The sequence below is a fragment of the Sphaeramia orbicularis genome, chromosome 16 (genome assembly GCF_902148855.1).
Source record: "Sphaeramia orbicularis chromosome 16, fSphaOr1.1, whole genome shotgun sequence".
In the NCBI taxonomy this organism is placed as follows: domain Eukaryota; kingdom Metazoa; phylum Chordata; class Actinopteri; order Kurtiformes; family Apogonidae; genus Sphaeramia; species Sphaeramia orbicularis.
In genome coordinates this window covers 7159721-7176387 of record NC_043972.1, presented here as the reverse complement: position 1 = coordinate 7176387, position 16667 = coordinate 7159721, and the positions used below count along the sequence as shown (strand labels likewise).

General features: G+C 38.4%; 1 protein-coding gene across 1 annotated transcript; it reads left to right on the top strand.

Annotated features, from left to right (window-relative positions):
• Window positions 1–14130: 14130 nt before the first annotated feature.
• On the top strand, window positions 14131–16218 carry LOC115436414 (potassium voltage-gated channel subfamily S member 2-like). The gene is made up of 2 exons (XM_030159283.1): window positions 14131–14565; window positions 14774–16218. The coding sequence occupies exon 2, from the start codon at window positions 14776–14778 to the stop codon at window positions 16216–16218; it is 1443 nt and encodes a 480-aa protein (XP_030015143.1). The 5' UTR covers window positions 14131–14565; window positions 14774–14775.
• Window positions 16219–16667: the final 449 nt, after the last annotated feature.

The window sequence follows — 16667 nt, the reverse complement described above, 5'->3', positions numbered from 1 at the left end:
TCTACATACAGACCAATATGATCTCAAGTGGATCAGACCAGAAAAATAATGACCCTGAAAAGTAAAATTACATTATGAAAATGTTAAAGCTACAAAGCATCTGTTTAAAAAGGTTATAACATGAACAACCTAAAATAACTTTAAAAAAAAAAACAAAAAAAGGGGGAATTTTAACAATATTTTGCCTCAGTTGTATCATTTATGCATGTACATTACAACTTACAGATCAAAGTGGATCTACAATACACCAAATATTTAGTAACAGGGATAATATTAAAATTGCAATTATTTTTCTTAAAGTTCATGTTGTTCATATTTGTTCAGGTTATTTAGATTTTTGTGAAAGGACAGTTTTTAAGTGTAAATTTTAACATTTTCATGTAATTTTACTTTTTCAAATATTAAAATTTGGAGTTTTCATTATTTATAGGTTGATAGTATTTTACTGGTCTGATCCACTTTAGATCATATTGGTCTGAATGTGGAACCTGAACTAAAGTGATTTTAACATCCTTGCTTGTTAGTATCTTCAGTGTAATTTTTGTATTTCACAAATTCACCCCACAGGCTGGATTGGACCCTTCGGTGGGCCAGTTTTGGCCTTTGGGCCGTATGTTTGACACCCCTGATCTACACGATCACTAAATTAAATACAGGATAATACATGATTTACACTGAAAAAATGCAAATACAGACTACATACAGATAAGAAATACAGAGGATAATATTCTAATAATGGTGATAAATCACTTAGGAATAGTTGAACATAGAGAAAAATTCATTTGGAACTAGCACAAAAGTCGCTCTGGGTGTTTATGGGTTAAATACGCAGTGTTGAACATTTCATTACATTTTTTATTCTTGACTCTAGAGACACATCGGGCTCTTCAGTTGCTCTTTGACCTCACAGTTCATGCTCAAGTAATTAAGTGCTGCAAATGTAAGGTGCATCCATGTTTTTCTGCTAAAGACATCCAGCTCTGCAACATTCTCAGTCTGCCTTTATGCTTTTTTAAGATCTACCCACAGATTTCATGATGTTGAAGTCCAAAACCTTCAGCTGGAGTCTCTGAGGGGGTCTATGGCAGATTTAGAAGTGCTGTTGTAGAATCCATCCTCCTTTAAGCTTTGTCTTTTTTACACTGTGATGTTTGTTTCCACAATTTGTTGGTATTTAGTGGAATCCATTCTTCCTGTCCCACTGGCTGCAACAAAACCTCAAAGCATCATGGATCCACCATATGGTCAACAATTGGTAATTGTGTCCACAGAGTTCTACAGGGTGTCCATAATGTCTCTTTACAATTTAACAAATGTACTACAAATGTACATCCTTTACGAGGTGAATTTCAGCTCCTTTCCTCTGGACGGAGGTTCTTAGTCCCGAGGTGCAGGACACAGCGTTATAAAAACAGCTGTGTTCCTGTCGCCGTCACTGAGCTCAATAAGAAATACTGACATTGCACTTTATTAGCTTATTTTAGTTATTTATTCTATTTCTTTGCTCTATTTATTTTATTATTATTGTGACTTCAAATTTTAAAATTTTATGTTCATATCTTGGTTTTTATCCCAGACTGTTTTAATCTTCTCTGAGTTTTTATTGTCTTTTATTGCATCTGGTTTTTATTTATTTGATCTTATTTATTTATTTTATTCTTTTACTTATCCATGCTGTTATACTGTTGAATGGTGGAACTCTGAGCACTTTTTGTCCTGTTTTTTTGGTGCTGTCTGTAAGCTCGATTAAGTACCTGCAAACATGTTCGATATATGTCTTGCTGTTATACCAAAGCAATCACCCCGACTGCAAAACAAATCTACCCACAGGTACAAATAAGTAACCTTGAACCTTGAATCTTGAAAGCAAATGAACAGACAAATCTGTGGAAATTATGACAAAATGAAAAGTAGATATTGAAGTTTTTTTAAAGTTTAATACCCCTCTGTATGGGCACCAGGCCCGGACTGGCTAATCGGGAGGACCGGGACAATTCCCGGTGGGCCGGTATATAATATTTGGGCCGCGAGGGCTGGAGTTCACTTTAAATATGTATTTAATATTTATTTATTATTTTTGGGGGGCCGGTGTTCAGTCATAGCACTGAGTTGATCACGTAATCTGCAGCCGCTGTTCCTGGGCCACACCCCTCTACGAGCAAACTGTTTGTTTTCTTCCTCTTATTTGCAGACGCACCGTGACCTGGCGTAACATGTCCTTGCATTCGGTTAGTAGCTCTGTACTGTAGCTGTGGAGCATATATGATCTGTGCTCTGTAGGCTGTGGATGGTCAGCTGTGTTTGCTGTTTGAAACATGTATAATAGAAAGAGCATGGGTGGTGTGGAGAGAGCAAGAATTAAAAAGAGGAAAGTTCTGGAAGCAAACGCAGCCAAATGTGACAAAATCTGCAACTTTTTCACAAAAACGACCTCCGGTTGGAAACAACTAATAAGGACGATGAACCGGGTCAGGTGAGCTGTTGGAACAGACTGTGTGAACAAGCATTAGTTCCAGTAAAACCACTTTCTAGACCTAAACGATAGTACTGGCCTATTTTAATTTTTATTATTAAAAGTGAGACAGTAAATACACAAAGCCCACAACTGAAAGGCAATAGCATAAAGTCATATTAAATAAGCCTGCATATTTAGCCAATGTAAATATCTTAATTGGTTAAGTAAGTCAAAATGTCTGTAGATATTATTTTTATTGTGATCCAGGTGCAGGGAGTCTAGGGAAACTGGAGGAAGTGTGAAAGGGAGAGCAGAGTCTGCTGATGACAGAGGAGCAGCTCAGCAGCACAACCCTGAACCACTAGGCACAAATGACACAGATGAAGATGAGTCTGTCGTTAGCTTTGATCGCCCTCAGTCACAGGATACACATGTTTTTTTCTTATCATCCTCATCAAACCCCTAATATCACTATACCAAAAGTTTTTCAATAGCAACGATGGGAACAAACCGCAAGTAAGTTGTGATGGAAATCTTTTGTTGCAGAGGATACAAAAATAATAGTTATTAGAAAGTGCAGCAAGCTTTATTTATTTATTTTTATTTAATATTTTTATATATTCTTTCATTTCAAACATTTTAAAGGTTTGAAAAATGTTAACACTTATAAGAACAAAAATATAGATTCTGTTATTGTTGTGTTGTGAGGAATAATAATGTTGGAGATGTCGATGTGCACTCACTGTTAAATAAATCCACATTGTGAAGCAATCTTTATTTGCGCTGAATTGGAAACATTTTAGAAAATACACTGAATTAGAAGGCTTTGCAGAACAGTGTGTAGACCTAAACATGTAAGGTTATAATTGCATGATTTTAATAATAATCGGTCGTGATCTAAAGTGGGCCGGTCTGAGGTATGAAACTCCAGGGCTGAAAATGAGTCTCAGTCCGGCTCTGATGGGCACCATTAGTAGACGGTACTGGATTTCTTGCATAGCCTCATCAGTGGTGGCAATGGCATCAGTGATATTTAGTTTCAGGTTGCTGACGTCCTGCATCTTTGTTCGATACATGATATCGTTAAAGTAGTGATATTTTGCTTTTTTAAATGAAATTATCCATTTGAAAACATTTCCCTGTGGTCTACATCAACTGTAAATGCTCTGCTTGGGTCTGAATTCTTCATTCATTCAACTCCACAGGTCCATCTTCAACCCTATTTCTGAGTAATGACACCAGAAAGGTGGTTTTTAGCGCTGGCCCTTTAAATGCACATGAGCCACTTCATGCCCCACCCCCTCCAGGTTTTTGGCTGAATCCTCCAGGTGCTGTAAATCTATCTTTATATTCGTTTTGGTAAAAAATCAAGTAGATTTCTACAACCCGTGTTAATTCCTTCTTAATTCGTTACCTTTTTAAAACTAGTTATGTCATGACATCTGCACATATAAGGTCAAGACTTCAGATGAACATTTCTCTGAGTACGCCATAATTGTTTGTCAGGCAGCAGCGGTTGTAGTAAAAACTGAAAATATGTCCAACTTCAAGCTGATTACCTAAAATGTTCAGTTGTTGGTTGAACAGTACAGAGCAGCACAGCCCACAACCCAGAAGGGGGTGGGGTCATGTGCATTTTAAAGGGCCAGCGCTCAAAACCACCTTTCTGGTGTCATTACTCAGAAATAGGGTTGAAGATGGACCTGTGGAGTTGAACTAATGAAGAATTCAGACCCAAGCAGAGCATTTACAGTTTATGTAGACCACAGAGAAATGTTTTCAAATGCATAATTCCATTTAAAAAAGCAAAATATAACTCCTTTAATAGAAATAAATCCAGGGGAATGATATCTGAGTGATTGGTCGTCCACTCCTCCCTTTATCTAACACTGTCCTTGTCTCCAAACAGTGACGGTGAATGTCTTCCATATTTAATCCTGTAGTTTTGCTGAGTCTACATATCTGATTTTGTTGCAATAAACCACAATGTACATTGTGCCTTTTCTTGAGGAGTAGGCATTTTTAGGGGTTTATTTAATGGAACCTATTCCATCAATACAGTACCTGAAATACACAAATACATGTGATTGAAAACTTTGACTGTAATTGTTTGAGTGTGTAGCGCTGGTTTAACCCATAAAGACCCCAAACACTTCATCACCGACCAAAAGCATCTACTGATCTAAAATGTTAATACCTGTTGATCCACTAAGTCTATCAATACATGTAAATAATTGGTGTAAAATGCAGTTTGTCATCTTTTCATGGTCATCAGATATGACCCATTTGGACGTTCAGAGGCTCCGTAGTTACTGTGGAACACCATCATCTTCTACAACATTGATTCACCAGTAAAATCCTTGGAGTTGGATAAATAATAGTAGTTGTAGACACTGGGTTTATGTTCAGTTAATGAGAGATTTGACTGAAAAAGTCACTTTTTCTGCGGTTTTCTCTGTTTTTGATATAATTACCCGCAACTTTAATCTGAGCTTTAATGAACGTCTACATGATCAGTAAATTAAATACAGGAAAAAAACCTGATTTATAGTGATAAAATGCCAAATACAGAAGATAATATTATAATAAATGGTGATATATCACTTAAGAAATGTTTAGAGGACATTTTATTTAGGAACTGACACAAAAGTATTGCTGGGTCAATATGGTTTAAAGATAAGCATGAAATAAAGTAAAAATGTAGATTTTACAGCGGTTAAAAGTTTTAAAGACCTTTACAATAAACATGGTGAAACCTTCACTTTATTTTCAATGCACCCACTCACATAAGTACTTCTACATTTAGAAATCAAAGTATTTCACAGTGCTAAATCCTTCTTGACCTCCCTCATCGATTATTCAGCTGAAATATGTTCCTGTTTTATATGAAATGAATTACATCCAGCGGGCAAACTTAATGCAACAGTTTGTTTTTTGCGATTTACTGCCTGAAATCTGAACTGTAGATCTTTTAAATACTGTGGACATTTTATTTCCTCTTCTGTCCTCCTCATTTGCCATTTTAGGCTGTTGGGGCTGAGTCACTGCCATAAAACTGTCTATTATTTTATGATTAAATTTATATTGGGGTTCTGAAAAAGTTTCCATCAAAGGATATGAGATGTGAATGAACTGTGCAGAATCTGAATAAAGGAGGCTTTTTCTGGTTGGTTTTTGTTACAGCTTACATCTGTTTTAGTGTTGATTAATGGTATTCATAGAATTTTACACTTCTATGGTCTTTTTCCCATCAAGCCTCCAGTGTGTAAAGGCCTTGAGGCAATGACATGATGAAAGTTACAAATAATTAAGACATTTTAACCATTGATTCGAAACAGGACATGAGCAAAGGGTTTCCTATGTGAAGTTTCTGTGTCAAGCTGCTAACGCTAACACTAACACTAACACTAATACTACTTTCTTATTTTTGCTTGAAGATACTCAGACAGAAGTATTCAACGAAGAATAGAATAGAATAGAATAGAATAGAATAGAATAGAATAGAATAGAATAGAATAGAATAGAATAGAACAGCCTTTATTGTCATTGTGTGAGGACTGGAATCGGGGGGTAGGACTGGATAAGCAGTGGTTTCTTCTTACTCCCTTTCAGGCACGATAGTTGTTCCATTTCCTATTCTTCTTCTTTTTTTTTTCTTCATTTTGTTTTTTTCCTATGTTTTGTAATATGTTTGTGTCTGAAATGAACAAAACTAAATGAAACGAAATGAAATTAGGAGTGCTAAAAAAATAAAAAAAAATAAATAAAAGTAAATAGAATATCGATTTTATAATTTTACAAAGTAGCATAAGAATAGAGTGAAGAAGAATTAATAAAATAAAAATGGACAAAATATGACTAGACATAAATTTACAGTTTGAAGAGTATTTATTTATTTATTTATTTATTATGTATTGCCATTTTGCTCCTCACATTCAGGCACAATAATTATTTCATTTTCTATTATTCTATCTTTTTTAATTTTCATCTTCTTTTGTTTTTTTCTTATGTTTTGTATTATGTTTGTGTGTGAAATAAACTAAACTAAATGAAATTAGGAGTGCTAACTTTAAAAAAAAAAATACAAAAACTAAATAGAATATAAGTAAATAGAATATCAATTTTACAGTTTTACAAAGTAACAGAAGAATAGAGCGAAGTAGAATAAAAAATAAAACCAGACAAAATATGACTAGATGCAAATTTACTGTATTAACAATATTTATTGTATTTTATTTTATTTTTTGCCATTTTTGCAGCCATAAGATGTACAAAAGCACAAAGTAACCCACAGTGGGGTTTTCTTGGCTGGACATTCAGATTATCTTTGTTAAAAGTCTCAAATGACAAAAATATTTAATAATATAACATTTGTTAGGTGTAATAGTTGACATGATAAAACCAGATCTATGATTTTCTGAGGAATTAATCATAAGAAAGTTCTGCTTCCACAAATCAGCTCTTAAATTCAACTATTAATTGAGAAAATGAACCAAAAGCACAAGCAGACGGGGAATCATCTGCAAATTAAAGTCTTCTTCAAACAAATAATTTAGAATGAAACACCTCAATAATCCTGAGCAAAGTGGCGTTGTGGCTGATGACATTCGGTATTACAAACATCAAGCTTCTTCACCCACGCTAATGAAATCTGCAGAGGTGTGTGTGCAGCCAGAGATACCATTCAGGAGCGATGAAGCCTGCAGAGGGAGAGAAGACACCCATTATTTTCACCTGAATCAGATATCAACCTGCACAAAATGAACATTTCTCAGCAGGTGCAGGATTAATAAACTCCCTGTGTAATATAATCCACAGCTCTGTGACATGTGGATGTGTGGCAGTAAAGGTATGTTGTCAGCTGTGAATGAGAGGAAAACAATCGCAATAATACACATCATAAATATCAAGGAATCACAGCGAGCCGAGGATGATGCATATTCACTCTGTAGGTCCCTCGCAGCATGCTGGATGGGGATAATGATAGAGTAAATAGGATTATAATCACAACACAACATTCCCACACATGCACAGATAAATCCTGCAAGTGAGAGGCATTAATAGAAAGTCTGTAATTTCACATTATTGCAATCAGCAGAGGGGGGCTTCCAGCTCGTTCAAGGCTGTTGGTAAGCTTCCAAATCCTACAAATCTGCCATGTGAGGGTGTAAAGGATCTGCAGAGGTCTATGGATGATAATACCCTCATATTTGGAGCACCTAAAGTGGGCAGCTTTGAGATTTCATTAAAACTTGACAGGATAAGGGTGAATGTAGTGTAAAGACCCAATCTGTGCAGTCGGTCTCAGGGGCTTCCATTCTTATGTTAAGCTCCAATTGTTGGGAGGAAAAATGTGATAAAATATTAATATACAGGCTGCCCGAGAGGAAAGATCCTATTACAGAGCAAACAGTTCAACTAGCAAATGGTTATGTCTCCAAACAAGTGCTGGGTTATAATATAACAAACATAAAACTGCGTTCAGTGATCCTAAATGTACTTTAAATGCAGCCAGAGACAGGTTTTAGCCAGAGTAGATGGTGTTTAACTCATAAAGACCCAGCACTACTTTTATGTCAGTTCCCAAATTACATTTTCTCTATATCTAACCTTTCTTAACTGATTTACATATAATACTATCCTCTGTATTTTGTGTTTTATCAGTATAAATCAGGTATTTTTCTGTATTTGACCCTTTCATGCACGAATTATAAGAACCTTAATCAAGATTTTTTTCCTGAGTGTGTTTTATTCCTCTTTAGGCATGAAAAAAAAAAAAAAAAAAACAATGCAATTGAAATTTTTGTATGACCCTACTTTTCATGGAGTTACAAAAATATCCACTCAGGCTGGACACCATGCATTTAATTTTTGAAGCAAAGAAACATGTATTCACTGATATACTGTGTGAAAACTATGAAATACATTTTTTTAATGCCGCTAATCTGATGTTTTGTCACATTTTAACATACTCTAATGTTAGTTATTACTCACTTTATGGAGATAAGATGCAAAAAAAAAAAAACCTTTTTGTTTAAGAAAAACTGTTAATTACAGTCTAATATCAATAACAAGCAATTGATTTACACTCAAACATGTTACTGCAGATCAGGTTTATCAAGAACAGCAAAGTTACAGTAATGGTATGAATTGCAGTGTATGGGATGGTGCATAGGCATCCACTGTGTTGGCTGATATGGAACTAAAAACAATAAAATCCATGAATATACAAGAGAACAGCTGTAGAACAGATGTCCACTGGAGTGACCCAGTATGCATGAAAGGGTTAATTTACTGATCACGAAGATTTTCATAAAAGAGGGTTATTATATCAGAAACAGGTGAAAAGTGACTTTTTCGGTAAAATCTATCATTAACCCATAAAGACCCAAACATCTATCATCAAAAGCATCTCCTGATCTAAACTGTTTAATATCTGTTGATCCACTAATCCTATCAATACATGTAAATAATTAGTGTAAAATGCAGTTTTTCATCTTTTCAGGGTCATCAGATATGACTCATTTGGATGTTCAGAGGCTCTGTAGTTATTGTGGAAACACTGTCATCTTCTAAAGCATTGATTCACCAGTAAAACCCATGGAGTTGGATCAATGACAAATGATGGAAATGTTTGTTTTTTGTTCAGTTAATGATAGATTTGACTGAAAAAGTAACTTTTTCTGCAGTCTTTTCTGTTAATGCATAAGAAATATTTAAAGATGTGTTTAACCCATAAAGACCCAAACATCCACTGGAAACTAAAGTCATTTACTGATATAAAAAGTAAAAATACATGTTGATCCACAAATTCTATCAGTGCATGTCAATAATTGGGATAAAATACAGTTTGTCATCTTTTCATGGTCATCAGATATGACCCATTTGGACATTCAGAGGCTCCATAGTTACCGTGGAAACACCGTCATCTTCTACAACACTGATTCACCAGTAAAACCCATGGAGTTGGCTCAATAACAGTGGATGGACACACTGGGTTTATGTTCAGTAATGATAGATTTGACTAAAAAAAAGTCACTTTTTCCTCCATTTTCTCTGTTTTTGAAATAATAATCCTCAACTTTAATCTGAGCTTTTACGAACATCTTCATGATCAGTAAATTAAATACAGGAAATACCTGATTTATACTGATAAAATGCAAAATCTGGAAGATAATATTATACTAAATGATGATAAATCATTTAAAAAGGTGAGATATAGAGAAAATTCAAAATCATTTGAAACTCACATATAAGTATTGTCTTTATGGGTTAACTGAACATAAACCCAGTGTGTCCATCCACTGTTACTGATCCAACTCCATGGGTTTTACTGGTGAAATAATGTTGTAGAAGATGACGGTGTTTCCATGGTAACTATGGAGCCTCTGAACGTCCAAATGGGTGATGACCATGAAAAGATGACAAACTGCATTTTTCACCAAATATTTACATGTATTAGTGGATCTACCGGTATTAAATATTTTAGATCAGTTGATGGTTTTGGTCGGTGATGGACATTTGGGTCTTCATGGGTTAAGAACAGCTTTCAAATGACGGACGGTAGGAGACTTAAATGATCACAAGATCAGCCTGAGAGATGCCATTAACACCTTCACTTAAGCACTTCTCAAACAAAATGAAGAGGTAGTGCTATGACCTTATCATGGCTACTAAAAGAGTGGGTTGGAATCCCAGGTGGGTCACGTGGACTTCTCAACATGGCATCCTCCAGCTCTGAACACAACAACTCAACTGCCTATTTTGTGTTTCATAATGTGGAAAATGTTCCATTTGATGGTAAACTAACAAACACAAACACCCAGGGGATCTATATGAGACCTCTTTCATCTGAAACTCCCATTCGATGCACCAGGACATATGAAAATAAAGAACTTCAGCACTTGAAAGTGAGGCTGTTCATCTGGATTTACGTTCGACCAGACAAGGCTTTTAATGATGTTGCATCTGAACTGAGAAAAGGAGACTGAGGTGGTGATGATGGGAGCATTGGTCAGAGCTGAGAAGCTTCTTTCTCCTTGGATGAAACAAACAATTGCCCCCACATGCTGTGTCATGAGAGCCAGTAAACAACATCTGATGTGACTGTGGGGAGGAGGTATTGGCCTGGGTTGAATGTCATAAGTCTGTGGATAAACTGCACAGCAGGGTGCCTGTTTGATCAATGACCACAGACACGGAAATCAATGGTAACCTTTACATGAAAACATCAGCCGTTGCAATGTTTTAACATTTACAAGTTTTACAGAAAAAAGTCGCATTTGTTACTTGTTCATCTGAGGCCCTGGTTCTATGGCTCGTCCATGGCATTATCATTAACCCTATAACATCAAACATATCATAGTTGAAACATGTTTTGAATCCCTCTACCTGATCAGTGTGATATTATTTTTCTTGAAAAGCTGATGTATACAATTAGATACATGCAATACACAAATATTCCACCAGGGGGGAGGAACTCATTCACTAAAGGCCTTTCCAGTGACACTGCAAGACTGTCATTAATGAGGAAGGAGGCAGAACTTTTCAATTTTGAAAAGGAATTACCAATTTGTTAGACATCTTTGTGTTATATTATGTTGTTGTTTGTTCAAAATGATCATATTTGAGCATTGAGACCCAATGTATCAAATATGATACAAAATTGAAACTATTCAAGAAATTAATATTTGAAAAAAAAGTTTTTGGGATGTTCACAAGGACCAATAAAGGCTCCAGTTTCAAAGAACTGGAATTTTCTGTCAGTGATTTCATGGTTCAGGCTTTTCAGGGTTAACAATAGTTGGTGATCGTTCAGATACTGTGTCATGGTTTTTGTTTACAGTAAATGATTAGGTCAGCTTTATCCATATATATTTTGCGACTGTTTTTTGGGGAGGATAGATTTTGGGAATGACATGCAGCAACTGATAATTCCTCAGGCTGGAGTCAAACCACGATGTCACATGATGTGCTTTTCAAGTCATGGAATACAGTAGAGCGCAGCTGTTATAATAAGAATTATGACAGAAAATGGACAAATTTCTAAATGAGAGTGAATAAAATGATATTGAAACCAAATTCAGGCCAGATTGGCATAACAACAAAATCAATACTGACAATGAAATGAAACGTCTTCAGATATTTTGGAATTAAGTTGTTTTTATGAGCAGCAAAAAAACCATCTATAACAGATACATAGAAAAGTGACAAGACAGATATTAAAATCAAAAAGCTGGTATACGTGTGTGGGTTTTAAGACAACTCTTAAAAATATCTTGACTCCAACAGTCTAATAAATGACGCCTCCTCATTTTTTGTTTTATGTATGACACATGTTTATTAACCCTTATGTCTCCAAAAAATGTTGACATACAATATAACACACAAAAAAACTGTGTTCAGTGATTTTAAATGTACTTCAACCCTTGAAGATGTAGAAGTATTTTTATGGTAACTTCAAAATGTTTTTTTCTACACATCTAACCTTTCTCGGGTGATTTATCTCCATTAATTATAGTATCATCCTCTGCATTTTGCTTTTTATTTCAGTGAAAATCAGGTATTTTCCTATATTTAATGCACTGGCTTTGTAGATGTTCGTAAAAGCTCAGAGTAAATTCAAAGGTTATTAGATCAAAGCAGAAAAAAAATGAAAAAGTTACTTTTTCTGCATAATATATCATTAACTGAACATAAAAATACGCCTCTACAACCACTGTCATTGATCCAACTCCATGGGTTTTACTGGTGAATCAATGTTGTAGAAAATGATGGTGTTTCCGCGGTAACTACGGAGCCTCTGATGATCCAAATGAGTCATATATGACCATGAAAGATGACAAACTGTATTTCCAGTAATTATTTACATGTATTGATAGGATTAGTCGTTATAAGCCATTAAACATTTATATCTGTAGATGCTTTGGGTCGCTGATAACTGTTCAGATCTTTATTAAGCCATAAAGACCCAAACATCCATCACCGAACTAAAATCCTCTACTGATCTAAAATGTTTAATAGTCTAACTGTTGATCCACTAGTCCTATTAATACATGTAAATAACTGGTGTAAAATACAGTTTGTCATCTTTTCATGGTCATCAGATATGACCCATTTGGACGTTCAGAGGCTCTGAAGTGAATGTAGAAACACCGTCATCTTCTACACAGGGGTTCCCAAAGTGGGGCTCACATACCTCCAGAGGTACTTGGAATTTTATTTTTTTTTTAAAAATACATTAAATAAGTCAACATGTACCAAATACATTATAAATAATGAAAATTAATGCTGAAATATAAAACACAATAAATACATTCATATAATAGTTTTATTGTCAATCATTTTGTTTAAGCTTTGGTAACATTTTAAGAACATTTATGTTTTATATTATTCAAAATAAGTTTATTTGAGTAGCTAAGTAATTATTTTTTGTTGATGAAAGATTCATTTATTACTTAATGACCAATTTATTTATTTTTCTTATCGGTGAAAGAGGGCACTTTTCAGCTTATATTTTGCACAACAAAATTTACTTTTAATTAAATTTTAAAAAATATATATATATATTACTGTTAAATATATGTTGTGTGTTTACAATGGTTTGAAATATAAACAGACACCTTTGGCACAGGAACAAATTTTGCCTTTTTTTTTTTTTTTTTTTTCAATCCAAAAATGCTGAAAGTGAGAGTTGGGGGTACTTCGCTAAAAAAGTGTATTTAAGGGGGTACTCCACTGTAAAAGTTTGAGAACCACTGGTCTACAACATTTATTCACCAGTAAAACCCATGGAGTTTGATCAATGACAGCAGATGGACACACTTGTTTTATGTTGAGTTAATGATATTTTGCTGAAGGAGTCATTTTTCTTCAGTTTTCTCTGTTTTTGATATAATAACCCTCAAGTTGAATCTGAGCTTTAATGAACATCTACATGATTAGTGATTAAATATAGGAAAATCTCAGATTTTGCTGAAAAAACACCAAATAAAGAAGATAATATTACACTAAATAGTGAATAAATCACTTAAGAAATGTTAAATATGGAGAAGAAAAATCCATATTGGGGAACTGACAACAAAGTAGCACTGGGTCTTTATGTTTTCCACGGTTTTTATAGTAAGCTTTTCAAATCTATATTCACGTAAGTCAGTGGAAGTGGCAAGTCATGTCACTTCACACGACCACATCTCAGTTTACTTCCACTCGGTCAGGTGTCAGTACAGCCTTCTCTGGCTCTGTCTGCTTGTGTGGATTGCTGTGGTGGGGGTGGTGGTGGTGGTGGTGGTTGGAGACTCCCAGAGCTGCGCTCGCCCTCCGCTCCGTGATGCTGAGATCACCGGGGGTAGGCGGCGCACACCGGCTTAAGTGTTGCCTGCGCTAGCAACAGTTACAAGGAGAGAGAGAGAGAGAGGAGAGTGAGGAGAGAGGAGGAGACTAGGAGAGGGAGAGAGAGAGAGAGAGAGAGAGGAGAGAGAGAGAGAGAGAGAGAGAGAGAGAGAGAGAGGAGAGAGAGAGAGAGAGAGAGAGAGGGGAGAGAGAGAGAGAGAGAGGAGAGAGAGGAGAGAGAGAGGAGAGAGAGAGAGAGAGAGAGAAGAAGAGAGGAGGAGAGAGAGAGAGAGAGAGAGAGAAGAGAAGAGAGAGAGAGAGAGGGAATTCCCTCGCTCAAACAAAAGCTGCCAGGGCGTGTATCAGTCCGTGTGGTTCCAGAAATCCCTGTTCTTACTGTAGCTGATACCTGTAGCTGAAGGAGGTGTGGGAGCACGATGTGAAGAGCAGCAGCTGCACCAAACCTCCGGCTGTTTGGAGAAAGGAGCGATCATCACTGCCCCTGTGGAGGCAACATCAGATTTAACATCGTGCGGCTCCTTTTGGATGCGCCTTCCTCCTCCTCCTCCTCCTCCTCCTCCTCCTCCTCCCTCCTCCTCCTCCTCCTCCTCCTGTTCAAGCTGTGAGACGCCACCTGACTGAGACGCGCCTGTCTGGACCACGAGTGACAAAGGTCTCCACGTTTAGGGTCAGAACTTGGAGAAAGCAGGATGGCATCACAGGAGCTGAGGTGTAAAGTGTGGCAATAGGAGGACTGGATGAACTGACCGCGTTTTAAAGTAAGTTTGTTGTTCTTGAGCGCTGTTTTACAAGGCAGGTTAGAAAGCACAGCCTGTCTTTGTGTGTTTGATGAAAACACGTGGATGTGGAAACTGGCTGTGGTTTATCTTCGGTTTGTAAACTAACTCCTTTTCCTTCTGTTTTCTCTGTCAATGTGCTTGCGTCTCTGGTTCCATTTTCTTGTTGTTGTGTCTTTGTTTTCCACAGTCATGACAGGTCATATCTTCGGTGAACCGGGTCGTGGGTCTCACATGGATGACAATGCCGCCATCCGCATCAATGTGGGCGGCTTCAAGAAGCGCCTCCAGTCCGACACCCTCTCCCGGTTCCCTGAGACCAGACTGGCGCGTCTCCTCCACTGCCAGTCCAAGGAGTCCATCCTGGAGCTGTGTGACGACTACGACGACACGGAGAAGGAGTTTTACTTTGACAGAAACCCGGCTCTGTTCCCCTACGTCCTGAATTTCTACAACACGGGGCGGCTCCACGTCATGGCCGAGCTGTGCATCTTCTCCTTCAGCCAGGAGATCGAGTACTGGGGCATCAACGAGTTCTTCATCGACTCCTGCTGCAGCAGCGCCTATCACTGCAGGAAAATGGACCAGGACCGGGAGGACTGGGAGGACCGGAGCGATGAAGGGAGCACCACTTCATCTTTTGACGAGCTGCTGGAGTTTTACAACGACGTCACTAAGTTTGACAAGCAGCTGCTGGGGAGCGCACGGAGGCGCGTCTGGCTGATGCTGGATAACCCCGGGTACTCCGTGGCCAGCCGCATCATCAGCATCCTGTCCATCCTGGTGGTGCTCGGATCCATCGCCACCATGTGCATGAACAGTATGAGCGAGTTCAGCAGCCTTTTGGACAGCGAGGGGCAACCCACTGAGGACCCCCGGTTCGAGACCGTGGAGCACTTCGGCATCGGCTGGTTCACTCTGGAACTGGTCGCCAGGTTCGTGGTGGCGCCGGATCTTCTGCATTTCTTCGAGCATCCGTTAAACGTCATAGACCTGGTGTCCATACTTCCGTTTTACCTGACGCTCCTCATTAACCTGGTGGTGGACAGCACCCCGGCCTTAGCCAACCTGGGACGCGTTGCGCAAGTGCTGAGACTGATGCGCATTTTCCGCATCCTGAAGCTGGCGCGCCACTCCACGGGGCTGCGCTCCCTGGGGGCCACCCTCAGGAACAGTTACAAAGAGGTGGGCCTGCTGCTTCTCTACCTCGCCGTCGGGGTGTCGTTTTTCTCCGTCATGGCCTACACGGTGGAGAAGGAGGACAACGAGGACCTCACCACCATCCCGGCGTGTTGGTGGTGGGCCACCGTCAGCATGACCACCGTGGGGTACGGGGACGTGGTGCCGGTGTCCATAGCGGGTAAACTGACCGCATCCGCCTGCATCCTGGCCGGAATCTTAGTAGTTGTGCTTCCAATTACACTAATTTTCAATAAATTCTCCCTGTTCTACAAGAGACAAAAACAGCTGGAAATCGCAATGAGAAGCTGTGATTTCGACGAAGGGATAAAGGAGGTTCCGTCCGTCAACCTGAGGAACTATTACGCACACAAAGTCAAGTCCCTCATGGCGAGTTTATCCAACATGAGCCGGAGTTCCCCCAGTGAACACAGTCTGAACGAGTCCATACACTGACCCGTTCGGTCCGGGTCCTGGTCTTAGCCCTGGTCCTGATCCGGCTCCTGGTCCTGTTTTGGGTCCTGGTCTGGGTCTTGGTCTTGGTCCTTGTCCTATTCCCGGTGTAGTTCTTTGTTTAGGCCCTGGTCCATGAACTGGGTCCTGGTTTTAGTTCTGGTCCTAGTCTGGGTCCTGGTCCTAATATGGGTCTTGGTCCTTGTCCTAGTCCTGGCCCAGTTCTTGGTTCAGGTCTTGGGTCATGGTCCTGATCCTAGTCTGGATCTTTATCCTGGTCCTTGTCCTGGTCCTGGTCCAGGGTCTGGGTCCTGGTCCTGGTCCAGGGTCTGGGTCCTGGTCTTGGTCCTAGCCCTGGTCCTGATCCGGTTCCTGGTCCTGTTTTGGGTCCTGGTCTGGGTCTTGGTCCTTGTCCTATCCTGGTGTAGATCTTTGTTTAGGCCCTGATCCAG